This window comes from Chiloscyllium plagiosum, chromosome 6, assembly GCF_004010195.1.
Source record: "Chiloscyllium plagiosum isolate BGI_BamShark_2017 chromosome 6, ASM401019v2, whole genome shotgun sequence".
NCBI classification, from domain to species: domain Eukaryota; kingdom Metazoa; phylum Chordata; class Chondrichthyes; order Orectolobiformes; family Hemiscylliidae; genus Chiloscyllium; species Chiloscyllium plagiosum.
In genome coordinates, this window is record NC_057715.1 from 121,400,807 (window position 1) to 121,414,930 (window position 14,124).

General features: G+C 45.6%; 1 protein-coding gene across 1 annotated transcript in view; it reads left to right on the forward strand.

Annotated features, from left to right (window-relative positions):
- Positions 1-10,054: 10,054 nt before the first annotated feature.
- The window catches only part of ddx55 (DEAD (Asp-Glu-Ala-Asp) box polypeptide 55), a 33,172-nt gene continuing 29,102 nt past the window's right edge, over positions 10,055-14,124 (forward strand). Inside the window, exons 1-3 of the mRNA XM_043692647.1 lie at positions 10,055-10,195; positions 11,788-11,838; positions 11,919-12,005. Of these exons, the coding sequence (XP_043548582.1) occupies positions 10,094-10,195; positions 11,788-11,838; positions 11,919-12,005 (240 nt within the window). The 5' untranslated portion in view covers positions 10,055-10,093. The remainder of the gene's footprint in view (positions 10,196-11,787; positions 11,839-11,918; positions 12,006-14,124) is intronic.

Sequence of the window (14,124 nt, forward strand, 5' to 3'; positions counted from 1 at the left end):
CAGATTGATCTCTTTCCTCACTATCTCCCTGGATCTCCGTTCCCCCCCCTCCCCCACCTCACTAGTTGAAATCCTTCCAAGCAGTTCAGCAAATTTCCCAGCCAGTATATTAGTGCCCTTCCAATTTAGGTGCAATCCGTCCTTCTTGTACAGGTCACTTCTACCCCAAAAGAGATTCCAGTGATCCAAAAATATGAATCCTTCTCCCATACACCTACTCCTCAGCCATGCATTCATCTGCTCTATCCTCCTATTCCTGCCCTCACTCGCTTGTAGCACCGGGAATAATCCAGATATTACGACACTTGAGGACCTCCTTTTTAAATTTCTGCCTAACTCTTTGTAGTCTCCCTTCAGAATCTCAACCTTTTCCTTTCCTGTATCGTTGGTTCCAATGTGGACAATGACCTCCTGCTGGACCCTCTTCCCTGTGAGAACATTCTGCACCCTCTCTGGGACATCCTTGATCCTAGCACCAGGGAAGCAACACACCATTCTGTTTTCTCGCTGCTGGCCACAGAAACGCTTATCCCTACCTCGGACCTCAGAATCCCCTAACACAATTGATCACTTGGAAGCCGATGTACCCCTCGTTGCATTAGAGCCACTCTCAATACCAGAAACTTGGCTGTTTGTGCTATGTTCCCCTGAGAATCCATCACCACCTACATTTTCCAAAATAGCATACCTGTTTGAAATTGATATATCTACAAAAGACTCCTGCCCTAGGTGTCTACCTCTCTTACCTTTCCTGGAGTTAACCCATCAGTATTCTAACAACAGTAGAGGAGAAGCTGTGTTTTCAAACCAGCTGGTGCATGTGTTCAGGCTTCTGTACATTCTCACCGATGGTAGAGGTTGTAGAAAAACATTGCCAAGGTGGGATGGATCTTTGAGAATGCGGCCTTTCCTTGACAGCGGGCCTAGTAGATGGATTCTATAGATGGGAGATTGCCCTTTGTGATTGTCCGGGCCGAGTTCACCACTCTCTGTAACAGTCTCTGATCTTGAATGGTACAATTGCCATACCAGATAGTGATACATCCAGACAGAATGCTCTCAATGGCGCACCTGTAAAACTTGGCAAGGGTATTTGCCATCATGCCAAATTTCCTCAGTTGCCTGAGGCCGAAGAGATGTTGTTGGGCCTTTGTAACCAGTGCGTCCACATGAAGAGTCCAAGCAAGCTATTGTGGATGACCACTCCCAGGAACTTGACACTCCACTCATTCCACCTCTGTGCTGTTAATGTGTAGGGAGGCATGAGTAACATCCTGCCAAAAGTCAATAATGATTTCCTTGGTTTTGCCAGTATTGAGAGCTAGGTTGTTTGCGGTGCACCATTTTTTCAGGTCTTCCACCTCCTATCTGGTCCGTTTCATCGCTGTTTGAGATTTGACCGACTATGGTGGTGTCATCAGCTAACATGTAAATGGTATTAGTCTGGTATTTGGCGACACAGTCATGGGTATACAGTGAGTACAGTAGGGGGCTGAGTACGCACCCCTGGGGGGCTCCAGTGTTGAGTGTTAGTGACAATGAAATATTGTCCCCAATCTTTACTGATTTGATTAGATTAGAATCACCTACAGTGTGGATAGAGGCCCTCTGCCCAACAAGTCCACACCGAACCCTCCTAAGAGTAATCCACCCAGACCCATTTCCCTCTAACTAATGCACCTAACACTATGGGCCATTTAGCATGGCTAATTCACCTGGCCTACACATCTTTGGACTATGGGAGGAAACTGAAGCATCTGGAGGAAACCCATGGAGACAAGGGGAGAATATGCAAACTCCACACTGACAGTCGCCCGAGGCTGTGAAGCAGCAGTGCTAACCACTGAGGCATCGTGACGCCATGGTGACCTGTGTGTCAGGAAACTGAGGATCCTGTTGCAGAGAGTGGGGCTTACTCTGAGATCACTAAGTTTAGTAGTCAGTGTCGAGGGAATAATAGTGTTGAAGGCTGAACTGTAGATAATGAGTAGGATTCTTACGTAGGTATTCTTGGTGTCGAGATGTTCTAGGGAGGAATGAAGGGCAAGTGATATGGCATCTGACATGGATCTGTTAGTCCAATAGGCAAATTGGAATGGGTCAAGAGTAGTGGGGAGGCTGGAGTTGATTAATGCCATCACCAGCCTTTCAAAGCACTTAGAGTCATAGAGATGTTACAGCACAGAAGCAGACCCTTCGGTCAAATTCATCCGTGCCGACCAGATATCCCAACCTCATCGAGGCCCACCTGGCCCATATCCCTTCAAACCCTTCCTATTCATATACCCATCCAGATGCTTTTTAAATGTTGCAATTGTACCAACCTCCACCAGTTCATCTGGCAGCTCATTCCATACATGTACCACCTTCTGCGTGAGAAAGTTGTCCCTCTTATATCTTTCCCCTCTCACCCTAAACCTATGCTCTCTAGTTCAGGACTCCCCCACCCCACAAAAGAGATTTTGTCTATTTATCCTATCCATGCCCCTCATGATTTTATAAACCTCTATAAGGTCACCCTTCAGCCTCTGACGCTCCAGCGAAAACAGCCCTAGCCTATTCAACCTCTCCCTATAGGTCAAGTCCTCCAATCCGGGCAAAATCCTTGTAAATCTTTTCTTCATGACTACCGAAGTTAGGGACACTGGGCAGTAGTCATTGAGACATGCTACATGAGCCTTCTTAGACACAGGGATAATGTTGGCTGGGACAGGCAGGGACAGTGGCCTGCTGCAGGGAGAGGTTGAACATGTCCGAGAAGACCTCTACCAGTTGACCTGCACATGCTCTGAGTGCACGGCCTGGTACTCCGTCTGGTCCCATTGCTTTCACACGAAGGAAAACTGATCTGACCTCTGATGCAGTGACTGTTGGGATAGGTTTGTCAGGACTTGTTGGAATAGGTGTTACCTCTCTGCCGAAATTCTGCTCAAAGCGAGCATAAATGTTGAGACGATCTGGGAGGGATATGTCATCGTCTGCTATCTTGCACTGTCTCTTTTTAGAACCTGTGATGTCATTTAGTCCTTGCCATAGTGGCCTGGTGTCTGGGTCTCTAGTTTGTATTGATATTGGTCCTTGACTGTCTTAATTGCTCTACGAAGGTCATACTTGAATTCCTTATATTTGCGTGGGTCTCCTGATCTGAAGGCCTCTCACGTCTGGTTTTTAGCAGGTTCTGTGTGTCCTTACTCATCCAGGATTTCCTCTTGGGCAACACTTGGACTGACTTCCTCGGTATACAATCCTCCACACACTTGCTGATAAAGTCTGTGACGATGGTGGCATACCCATCCAAGGTACCTGTGGACTGTTTGAACATGGCCCAATCAGCTGATTCTGGACAGTATTGGAGTTGATCCTCTGCCTCCTCTGACCAGCACTGGACCTGTATCTGTGAAGGGGTCTCTTGCTTGAGCTTTTGCCTGTACGCCGGGAGAAGAAACACAGCATTGTGGTCGGAGTTCCTGAAATGAGGACGGGGGATGGAGTGGTAGGCATCTTTCACAGTGGTGTAGCAGTGGTCTAAAATGTTCAGGCATCTAGTGGGGCAGGTAATGTTCTGGTGGTACTTAGGCAACACTTTCCTTAGATTGGCCTGATTGAAGTCACCAGTTACAATGTTCCGTCTCCCAGGGTGTTAGTGGTGGAGTACAGCACATCCAGAGCTTCCTCAACCTTTGCTTGTGGGATGTACACAGCAGTTAGTACAGCAGCGGTAAACACCCGTGGTAGACAGAAGGGGCAGCATTTGATGGTGAGGAATTCAAGATTTAGGGAGCAATGGCTGCCCAGGGTTGCAATGTTTGTGCACCACAAGTTGGTGATTAAAAAGCAAACCCCTTCACCTTTTGTCCTACCTGAGGACGCTGTACGGTTCATACAATGGGTAGAAAAACCATCAGCCTGAAGTGTGCAGTTGGGAATGGATGGGTTGAGCCAGGTTTCTGTGAAGCAGAGTGCGCAGCAGTCCCGCAGTTCATGCTGGAAGCTGAGCTGGGATCTGAGTTCGTCCACCTTGTTCTCCAGAGAGTGTACGTTTGCTCGGAGTAAGCTAGGAAGGGGGGCTCTTGAAACCATATTGTCTTAGTCTTAGTCTTATGAGCAGGCCGGCACGCTTACCCCACTTCCTCGCAGGTTTCTTACATTTGAGTGATCTGGTGGAGTGGATTGTGACTGCTTCCAGTTAACTGATCCTTCCTAGGACCCTGTGGAGCAGGTAGGTTGCAGTTTAGTATATTTTTGCAGAGGGTCTGCTTCAGACCCAGTGTAGCAGGTAATTTACTGTGTGGTTTTGTTTTACCGGAGGGAGTTTGCTTAGGACCCGGTGAAGAAGATCCTGGTTTCAGTTGCTGCCAATTTGCTGCTCCAGGTCCAGCCATGTTTTGTGTGGAAGTGTTTAGGCTGCTCTCCAGGCACATTCTGATAGATTTCATATCAGACAAGTGTCTTATGGAGTCGAGAGCATTTCGTGTTAGTTCTTCTTCTCTCGGGTCCCTCCATTTTCCGGCAGGCCCCAAGCCTGCAGCTCATAGGCTGCCTCTGGCTGACCTGGCCTCTTCCTGCAGTGATCGGATGGGTCGTGGGCACCTCATGGTCTGCTGCATTCATCCAGCATGCTGACTTTGAGGATCGGAGGAGCTTCAACCTGTGAGTTTAGTTAAAACATAGTTATTAGGTTTCTGGCTTTCTGACAGACAGCCAAGCATTTATCCATGCTAGAACCTTGCCTCTGATACCATGGGCCCTTACTCAATAACCTCCTGGGCGGCACCTTGTCAAAGGCCTTCTTGAAGTCCAGGTTGATAACATTCATTGGGTCTCCTTGGTCTAACCTGCTTGTTATTTCCTCAAAGAACTTTAGCAGACTGGTCAGGCATGACCTCCCCTTGATGAAACTATGCTGACTTTGCCCTATTTTCCCATACACTTCCACATATTCAGAAATCTCACCCTTCACAATAGATTCAAGGATCTGCCTGTAATTTTCCGGCACTTGATGAAGAAGCAGCACTCCAAAAACTTGTGACTTTAAATAAATCTATTGGGATTATAGGAAGAAAGTGAGTATTGCAGATGCTGGAGATGAGAGTCAAGAGTGTGGTGCTGGAAAAGTACAGCAGGTCAGGCAGCATCTGAGGAGCAGGAAAATTGACATTTCAGGTATGAGCCCTTCATCAGGAATGGAATTATAACCTGGTGTTGTATGACTTCTGACATTGTCCACCCCAGTCCAACACTGGCATTTCCACATCATGATTACTTAGTATGGGAAGGTTTGTGAAACTACCTCATCATTTTATTTAATTATCCACAGTCTGATAGGTTGACAGGGCAGAGCTTTGAGCTGATCTGTTGGTCATGATGCTCAGTTCTGTTTACAACATGTTGCTTTTGCTGTTGAGCGCATATTACAGTTTCACTAGGTTGCCACTTCATATAGGCACCAACAATATAAGTGGAAAACGAGTTGAGGTCCTGAAAGAAGAATTCAGGGAGCAAGGAGAGAAGTTAAAGAGGAGGACCTCAAAGGTAGTAATCTCAGGATTACTACCAGTGCCACGTGCTAGCCAGCGTAGAAAGGAAAAATAGGCAGGATGAACACGTGGCTTGAGGGATGGTGTAGGAGGGAGGGGTTCAATGTGTTGGACATTGGGACCAGTTATGGGAAAGGTGGGACTATTACAAAATGGACGGTCTACATCTGAACCAGACCAGAACCCCAATGTCCTTGGGCGAGTTTTTGCTGCTGCTGTCGGGGAGGTTTTAAACGAATGTGGCACGGGGCTGGGAACCAGAAGAGAAAACAAGTAGGTAGCGAGGTGGAGACTGGAGACTGTAAGAATTATGAAGATAGCATTAATAAGGGGAAGAGTAGGCAGAGAGCAGATGAACGCAAAAACTTGATGGCCTGAAATGCATCGACTTTAATGCAAGGAGTATAGTGTGTAAGGCAGGTGAACTTAGGGCTCGGATTGGTGCCTGGGAGTATGACGTTATTGCAATCACAGAGACTTGGTTGAAGGAAGGGCATGATGATTGGCAACTAAATGTTCCTGGATATAGACACTTCAGAGAGGACAGGGAGGGAAGTAAAAGGGGAGGTGGAGCTGCATTGCTGGTCAGGGACGATATCACAGCTGTGCTAAAGGAGCACACTATGGAGATCTTGGGTAGTAAGGCATTATGGATGGAGCTGAGAAATAAGAAGGGTGCAGTTACATTGTTGTGGCTGTATTACAGGCCTCCCAACGGTGAGCATGAGGTAGAAGAACAAATAGGTAAACAGATTATGGAAAGATGTAGAGGCAATAGGGTGGTGGTGATGGGAGATTTTAATTTTTCCAACATTGACTCAGATACACTTAGTGTCAGAGGTCTGGATGGGGTAGAATTTGTAAGACGCGTCCAGGAGAGTTTTCTAGAGCAGTATGTCAATAGTCTGACGAGGGAAGGGGCCATATTGGACCTGGTACTGGGGAACGAACCAGGACGGGTGGTAGAAGTTGTGGTGGGGGATGTTTTGGGAACAGTGACCACAATTCTGTAAGTTTTAGAATACTCGTAGATAAAGAAGAGAGTGGTCGTAAGGGAAGAGTACTAAACCGGGCCAAGGCTGATTATATCAAAATTAGGCAGGAGCTCAGAAATGTGGATTGGACACAGCTATTTGAAGGGAAGTCAATATTTGAGATGTGAGAGGATTTTAAAGATAGTGCAGGATAGGCATGTCCCATTGAAGGCAAAGGATAGGAAGGGCAAGGTTCATGAACCGTGGATGACAGGAGAAATTGTACAACTAGCCAAGAGGAAAACGTCTAGGCAGATAAGAACAGAATGGGCCCTGGAGGAGTATTGGAAGAGTACAAGAAGTCTTAAATGAGGAATCAAGCGGGCTAAAAGGGGTCATGAAATAGCTTTAGCAAGCAGAATTAAGGAGAATCCCAAAGCATTTTATTCTTATCTTAGAAGCAAGCGGATAACTAGAGAAAGGATTGGTTCACTAAAGGATAACGAAGGAAAGCTGTGTGTCGAACCTGAGTGAATGGGTGAGATTCTGAATGATGACTTTGCATCAGTGTTCACTGAGGAGAGGAACATGATGAATGTTGAGATTAGAGATAAAAGTTTGATTAGTGTGGATCATGTTGACATAAGTAGGGAAGATATGTTGGGTAGGCTAGAGGTGATTAAGGTGGACAAATCCCCAGGACCGGATGGGATCTATCCCAGGTTGCTGAGGGAAGCGAGAGAGGAAATAGCTGGGGCCCTGACAGGTATCTTTGTGGCATTCTCAAACACAGGTGAGGTGCCGGCAGGACTGGAGGGTTGTTCATGTTGACCCTCTGTACAAGAAGGGTAGTAGGGATATTCCAGGTAACTACAGACCAGTGAGCCTGACATCAGTGGTGAGAAAGTTGCTGGAGAAGGAACTGAGGGATAGGATCTATTTATATTTAGAAAAGAATGGGCTTATCAGTGATTCCTGAAGAAGGGCTTATGCCCGAAACGTCGATTCTCCTGTTCCCTGGATGCTGCCTGACCTGCTGCGCTTTTCCAGCAACACATTTTCAGCTCTGATCTCCAGCATCTGCAGACCTCACTTTCTCCTTATCAGTGATAGGCAACATGGTTTTGTGCTGGGGAGATCGTGCCGTACCAACTTAATAGAGTTCTTCGAGGAAGTGACCAGGTTGATAGATGAAGGAAGGGCTGTTGATGTCATATACATGGACTTTAGTAAGGCGTTTGATAATGTTCCCCATGGTAGGCTAATGGAAAAAGTACAGTCACATGGTGTGCAGGGTATTCTAGCTAGGTGGATAAAGAACTGGTTGAGCAACAGGAGACAGAGGGTAATAGTTGAAGGGAGTTTCTCGAAATGGAGAAAGGTGACCAGTGGTGTTCTACAGGGGTCAGTGTTGGAGCCACTGTTGTTTGTAATATACATAAATGATCTGGAAGACGGCACTGTTGGTCTGATCAGCAAGTTTGCAGATGACACACAGATTGGTGGAGTAGCAGGAGGATATAGAGAGTTGGGTGGAAACGTGGCAGAAGGTTTTCAATCCAGACAAATGTGAGGTGATACATTTCGGCAGGACTAATTCTAGAGCGAATTATACTATGAATGGAAAAGTTAATGGGCAGAGAGATCTGGGAGTGCAGGTCCATTGTACCCTGAAGGTTGCTGCACAAGTGGATAGAGTGGTCAAGAAGGCATATAGTATGCTTGCCTTCACTGGACGGGGTATTGAGTATAAGAGCTGGCAAGTCATGTTAAAATTGTACAAGACATTGGTTCAGCCGCATTTAGAATACTTTGTATGGTTCTGGTTGCCACATTACAAAAAGGATGTGGACGCTTTGGAGAGGGTGCAGAGAAGGTTTACAAGGATGTTGCCTGGAATGGAAGACGCTAGCTATGAAGAGAGGTTGAGTAGGTTAGGTTTATTTTCATTAGAAAAAAGGAGATTGAGGGGGGATCTGATTGAGGTTTACAAAATCATAAAGGGTATAGACAGGGTGGATAGAGATAAGCTCTTTCCCAGGGTGAAGGATTCAATAACGAGAGGTCACTCTTTCAAGATGAGAAGTGGAATGTTTAAGGGGGATACATGGGACAAGTACTTCACACAGAGGGTGGTGGGCGTCTGGAACACGTTGCCAGCAGAAGTGGTAGAGGCAGGCATGGTAGATTCATTTAAGATGCGTCTGGATAGATGCATGGGTAGGTGGGGAGCAGAGGGATACAGATGCTTAGGAATTGGGTGACAGGTTTAGACAGTGGATTTGGATTGGCTCAGGCTTGAAGGGCCAAAGGGCCTGTTCCTGGGCTGTAAATTTTCTTTGTTCGTTTTAAATACACCTGGTGCTGGTCTTGATGTGTTCAATGAGAAGTGTAAGTCAACCAATCTATGGTTCTCAACTCATCTGTACAGTTTTCAGCAGCTACAGCTGTTCTAAATCTGTCCAACTTGCATGGTGATAATGCAACTCAATATAATGGATGGTGTTCTCCATATGAAGATGGCTCGAGTATGGTGACTGGAGGCATTTGTGAGTTAGATTTATAAGGACAATGTTAGGTTTGCTTTCCCCTTGGAATTTTCTCAAACTTCCTACCACAGTCCCAATGTGGCAGTATACAATCTCCTACCTCTGGCCCAAATAGGCCTGGGGTCAAGTCTCATCTGTACGTGATGTGGACACAACATGTCTGAACAGGTTGATATAAAAATATTTACAACCTTCTCCCTCCTGGCTCTATATGTCTACTGCATTTGTGGTGCTGCAGATGTGACCGAACCTATCCAAAGATGCTAATGTAGCACCTGGACACTTGCAGATAAATACAGTGACCAGAGGGGAAACAAACTATATTTTACCAGCAGAAGAATCATATGTTGGATCATATAGAGACATAGGAAGCAGGAATAGGTCATTCAGCCCTTAAGAGTCTGCTCTGCCATTCAACGTGCAACTCAGTACCCTGATTCCGCTTTCTCCATATACGACTTGATTCATGTAGACCTAAGAACTATATCTTCAGCTGATTTGGACTCGAACTATTAGCTTGCTCTCTCCGTGGATGCTGCCTGACCCTCAGTGATCTCCAGCATTTATTGTATTCAGTATATCTTGCCCCTTAATACCCAATCACTGCGACCGTTAGTATTTGAATTAAAATAAAACAGTTGAATTAAAGCTTCAAGGACTAATGGAACCAACACTCCCTCAATTCCAGGGACAACAGCGCCCCTGCGGAAAGTAACGCGGAACCAAAGAGTAGGCTGGCGGGGGGGGTAGAGGGTGACGGACCGGAACAAGGAGCGGGCCGCGTAGAGGGTGACGGACCGGAACAAAGAGCGGGGCGGGTAGAGGGTGACGGACCGGAACAAGGAGCGGGCCGCGTAGAGGGTGACGGACCGGAACAAGGAGCGGGGCGGGGGACGGTGACGGACCGGAACAAGGAGCGGGGCGGGTAGAGGGTGACGGACCGGAACAAGGAGCGGGACGGGGGATGGTGACGGACCGGAACAAGGAGCGGGACGGGGGATGGTGACGGACCGGCGGCCGGTGCAAGAGGAAGATGGCGGATCCAGGCGAGTGGGAGACGATGGCGAATAAGCTCCACCCGCGGGTTTTACAGACAATCCGAGAGCTCCGCTTCACTCACATGACTCCGGTGCAGGTAACCCCGGGGGCGAGGGCAGCTGGGGCCCGAGTGTCGGTGAGGCGGATCCGCAGCACAACCCGGCTCGGCTGGGGGCGGGACGGGTGAGGAGGAGGCCATTCAGCCCTTCGCTCTTTCCGTTTGTCTAGACCGTGGCTGATTGTACTCATCAATTCCGTCATGTACTATCCGGTATTCCTTGATACCATTAGTAACTGGAAATCCAACAATTTCTGACTTGAACCTACTCGATGAAGTTGAGAATTCCAAAGATAACCCTCAGTGAAGAAATTCCTCCTTATCTCGGTCCTAAGTGAGTGCCTTTTTAATGCTAAGACTGTCTTCCTTAGTTCCAGACCCGTCAAGGTAAGTATTCCTCTTGTTTTGGCACTCTCTTATTTTTAGATTTTCTATCCTCTCATTCCTGAAGAAGGGCTTATGCCCGAAACGTCGATTCTCCTGCTCCTTGGATGCTGCCTGACCTGCTGCACTTTTCCAGCAACACATTTTCAGCTCTGATCTCCAGCATCTGCAGACCTCTGTTTCTCCCCATTCAAGACAGTACAAGCCGGATGTCCTCAGACAACAGCCCCACCATCCCGGATATTAGCCTGATGAACCTCACTACCTGAGATGATGTTCTTGTTCCTAGTATGGTTGTTCTTGCTTGTTCAGGGCCCAGGGCCCCAGAAATCTGAAGCCCTCCTTCCTGTGCCATTTTTCCAGCCAAGAGTTCATTCATTCAATCTTCCACTTTCTCTTCTCTCAAGCATATCTTACTTGGAGTAATCTTGAGACTACTGCCTTAGAAGTCCTACTTTTCAGTCTCTTGCTAGTTCCTTATCTATGTTGTTGGTGCCAGAAGAGACCCACAAGCTCTGGTTCCTCCTTGCAAAAGGAATGTCTTCCAGCCACTTTGTGATTTAGCATACCTTGGCGCTAGGGGGGAGCAATGCACTATCCTGGAGTCACTTTTCCAGCACAGAAATGCCTGTCTGTGGAAATTAATTCAAAGTATTTTCAGTTGAAGAACTAGCTCATGATGGCTGGATTGCCTTTCATGTTGTACTTCTTTGAATCAAACCTGGGAACCTTTGAATCCTCGTGTTTCAGTTTCCAGACTAACTTTCATTAAGTTTAAGTTGTTAATAAACAGCTTTCCTTTGAAACTGCTGTTGAAAAGCTGTCAGCCTGAAACTGTCTAGAACGTCAGCTGTGCAACAAATCAACTTAACCAAACACCTTCACTGCCCAAACGTTAAAGTACTCACAGTTCGGTATCTCAATGAGAAATTCCACCAAACTAAGGGAATCAAATTTGAACAGACTTCGGAGAGTAACAATGGTAGCATTTAGATAGCATTCTTAACGTAGTAAAGTGTTCTAAGCTGCCTCGAACTAAGTCAAATGAAGATTGATTTCATCAGAATAGGCTTTGAGGAGTCTCTTTAGGGGGAAGGAGGTGGTTAGGTTTATAAAAGGAATTCCAGTGTTGACACCAGTGCTAAATCCAATACTGACGTGAAATACCTGAGAATGTCCATGTCTTCAGAAGTGATACATAACCCTATTATCAGATATAACTCTACTATCTGTGTGTTTTCTTGCAGTCTGCAACAATCCCTCTGTTTATGAGCAACAAGGATGTAGCAGCAGAAGCTGTAAGTTATCTAATTCTGTCTCTGGTATTGGTTCAATATTCAGCTGCCATGTGATAATCTTCAGTATTACTTTAACTCAGGTAACCGGCAGTGGGAAAACCTTGGCTTTTGTCATTCCTATTTTGGAAATTCTTCTAAAACGGGAGGAGAAGTTAAAGAACCTGCAGGTTAGTTTCTGATGGAGATTTATCCCTTTCTGTGTTTTGTAAAATAAATATTTGAATTTAATGTTTGAAATTGCATTGTGGTATTACTTGGCCTTTAGTTTTAGGGAATGTTACTTAGCAAGGGAAGCATTACTCGATTCATTCTCTCAGCACCCAGGGCCTATAGTCCAGGCTGCACTACAGCTCTAAATGAATTCTGCATTGTCTGCCTTTCAGATGAAATGTTAGATGATATTTTGATCAAAATGACAAAAATGTGTCACTTTCATTGCTGGTTGTGGGATCTTGTTGCGTGTAAATTGACTCCATGTTCCCTACAGCAGTGACTACACTTCAAAAGTAAGCAATGGGCTGTAAATCCCATTAGAGGGGTTGAAAGGTGTTAAAGAAAACCTAATTTTTTTTGTTTGCTCTTCTACATCTTTTTGTTTCTAAATATAATGTAGGCTGCAGCTCCTCCCGATATCACTGGAGATGAGCTTGAGCACAGACTGTCTCATCCAACACTGCAAGTTGACGGTATTCTGGTCAGATTTTTGTCTCCCTGGTTGAGGGAGGCTGAAATCCTGATTGCCGCTGCGTCATTTATCAGCTAACAGTCCATACTGGAGACCAGGCTCTGGTCTTTATGGTTCTGTCTCTGCAGGGAAAGCTTGGTAAACAGGAATGAGGGTTAATGATCCCTATTATGAGAATTAAGAATCATGTAGATATTTGCTTTGATGCTTATTAACACGTGGGATCTTACCTTTCTCTAGGCTAGCTGAATGATTTGGCTGTGTGTTTATTCTGACCTTGGCATTACACTCTGGGCTATTCCATCTCCCACCCAGTCCAATCCCACCCTTCTGCTCAATTCCTGTAATCCTCTCATATCATCTAACATGGACTAGAAACCATACAATTACTCTCCAAACGAATGTCTGGATTGGGAAAACAGCAATCCTGCAGATAACTTAATATTTTAGCCAGCTTCAGGTTTTCTAACCTTCCTGTAATTTGTTTGTGATGATCTTAAAATTAAGCCTGTGGTTTCCATCTCACTGTCCAGTGAAGCTTTTTTAAAATATTTATCTGATTAGAACCCACCATAATCTTAAAAATTAACCTCAGCTCAAGTGAGAAAATCCTAACTTCTCAATTACATCAGACCCCCCTCAATTCCCTATAATGTTTCAGAAATCCTAGTGAATTGTACAGAGGTTCATTCCCAAGAAAAGAAAGATTAACCGGGGAGGGATTAGACAACCTTGGCTGACAAAGGAAGTCAGGAAATGTATTAAAGAAAAAGAGAGATCCTATAAAGTGGCTAAGAACAGTGGGAAATCAGAAGATTGGGAGGGATACAAAAGCAAACAGAGGATAACAAAGAGTGTAATAAGAAAGGAGAGGATCAAATATGAAGGTAGGCTAGCCAGTAATATTAGAAATAATAGTAAAAGTTTCTTTCAGTACATAAGAAACAAACGACAGGCAAAAGTAGACATTGGGCCACTTCAAACTGATGCAGGAAGCCTAGTGATGGGAGATAAGGAAATAGCAGGAGAACTTAACAAGTACTTTGCGTCAGTATTCACAGTGGAAGACATGAGTAATATCCCAAAAATTAAAGGGTGTCACGGGGCTGAGTTGAGTATGGCTGCCATTACGAAAGAGATAGTGCTAGAAAAATTAAAAAGTCTTAAAATTGATAAATCTCCTGGCCCCGATGGGATACACCCTAGAGTTCTGAGAGAGGTGGCTGAGGAAATAGCAGAGGCATTGGTTGAGATCTTTCAAGAGTCACTGGAGTCAGGAAAGGTCCCGGATGATTGGAAGATGGCCGTTGTAACCCCCTTGTTCAAGAAAGGATCAAGGCAAAAGATGGAAAATTATAGGCCAATCAGCTTAAAATCGGTTGTTGGTAAAATTCTAGAACCCATCATTAAGGATGAGGTTTCTAAATTCTTGGAAGAGCAGAGTCTGATTAGAACAAGTCAACATGGATTTAGTAAAGGGAGGTCATGCCTGAATTTTTTGAAGAGGTAACAAGTAGGTTAGACCAGGGAAACCCAGTGGATGTGGTATATCTAGACTTTCAAAAGGCCTTTGATAAGGTGCCACACGAGAGGCTGCTGAG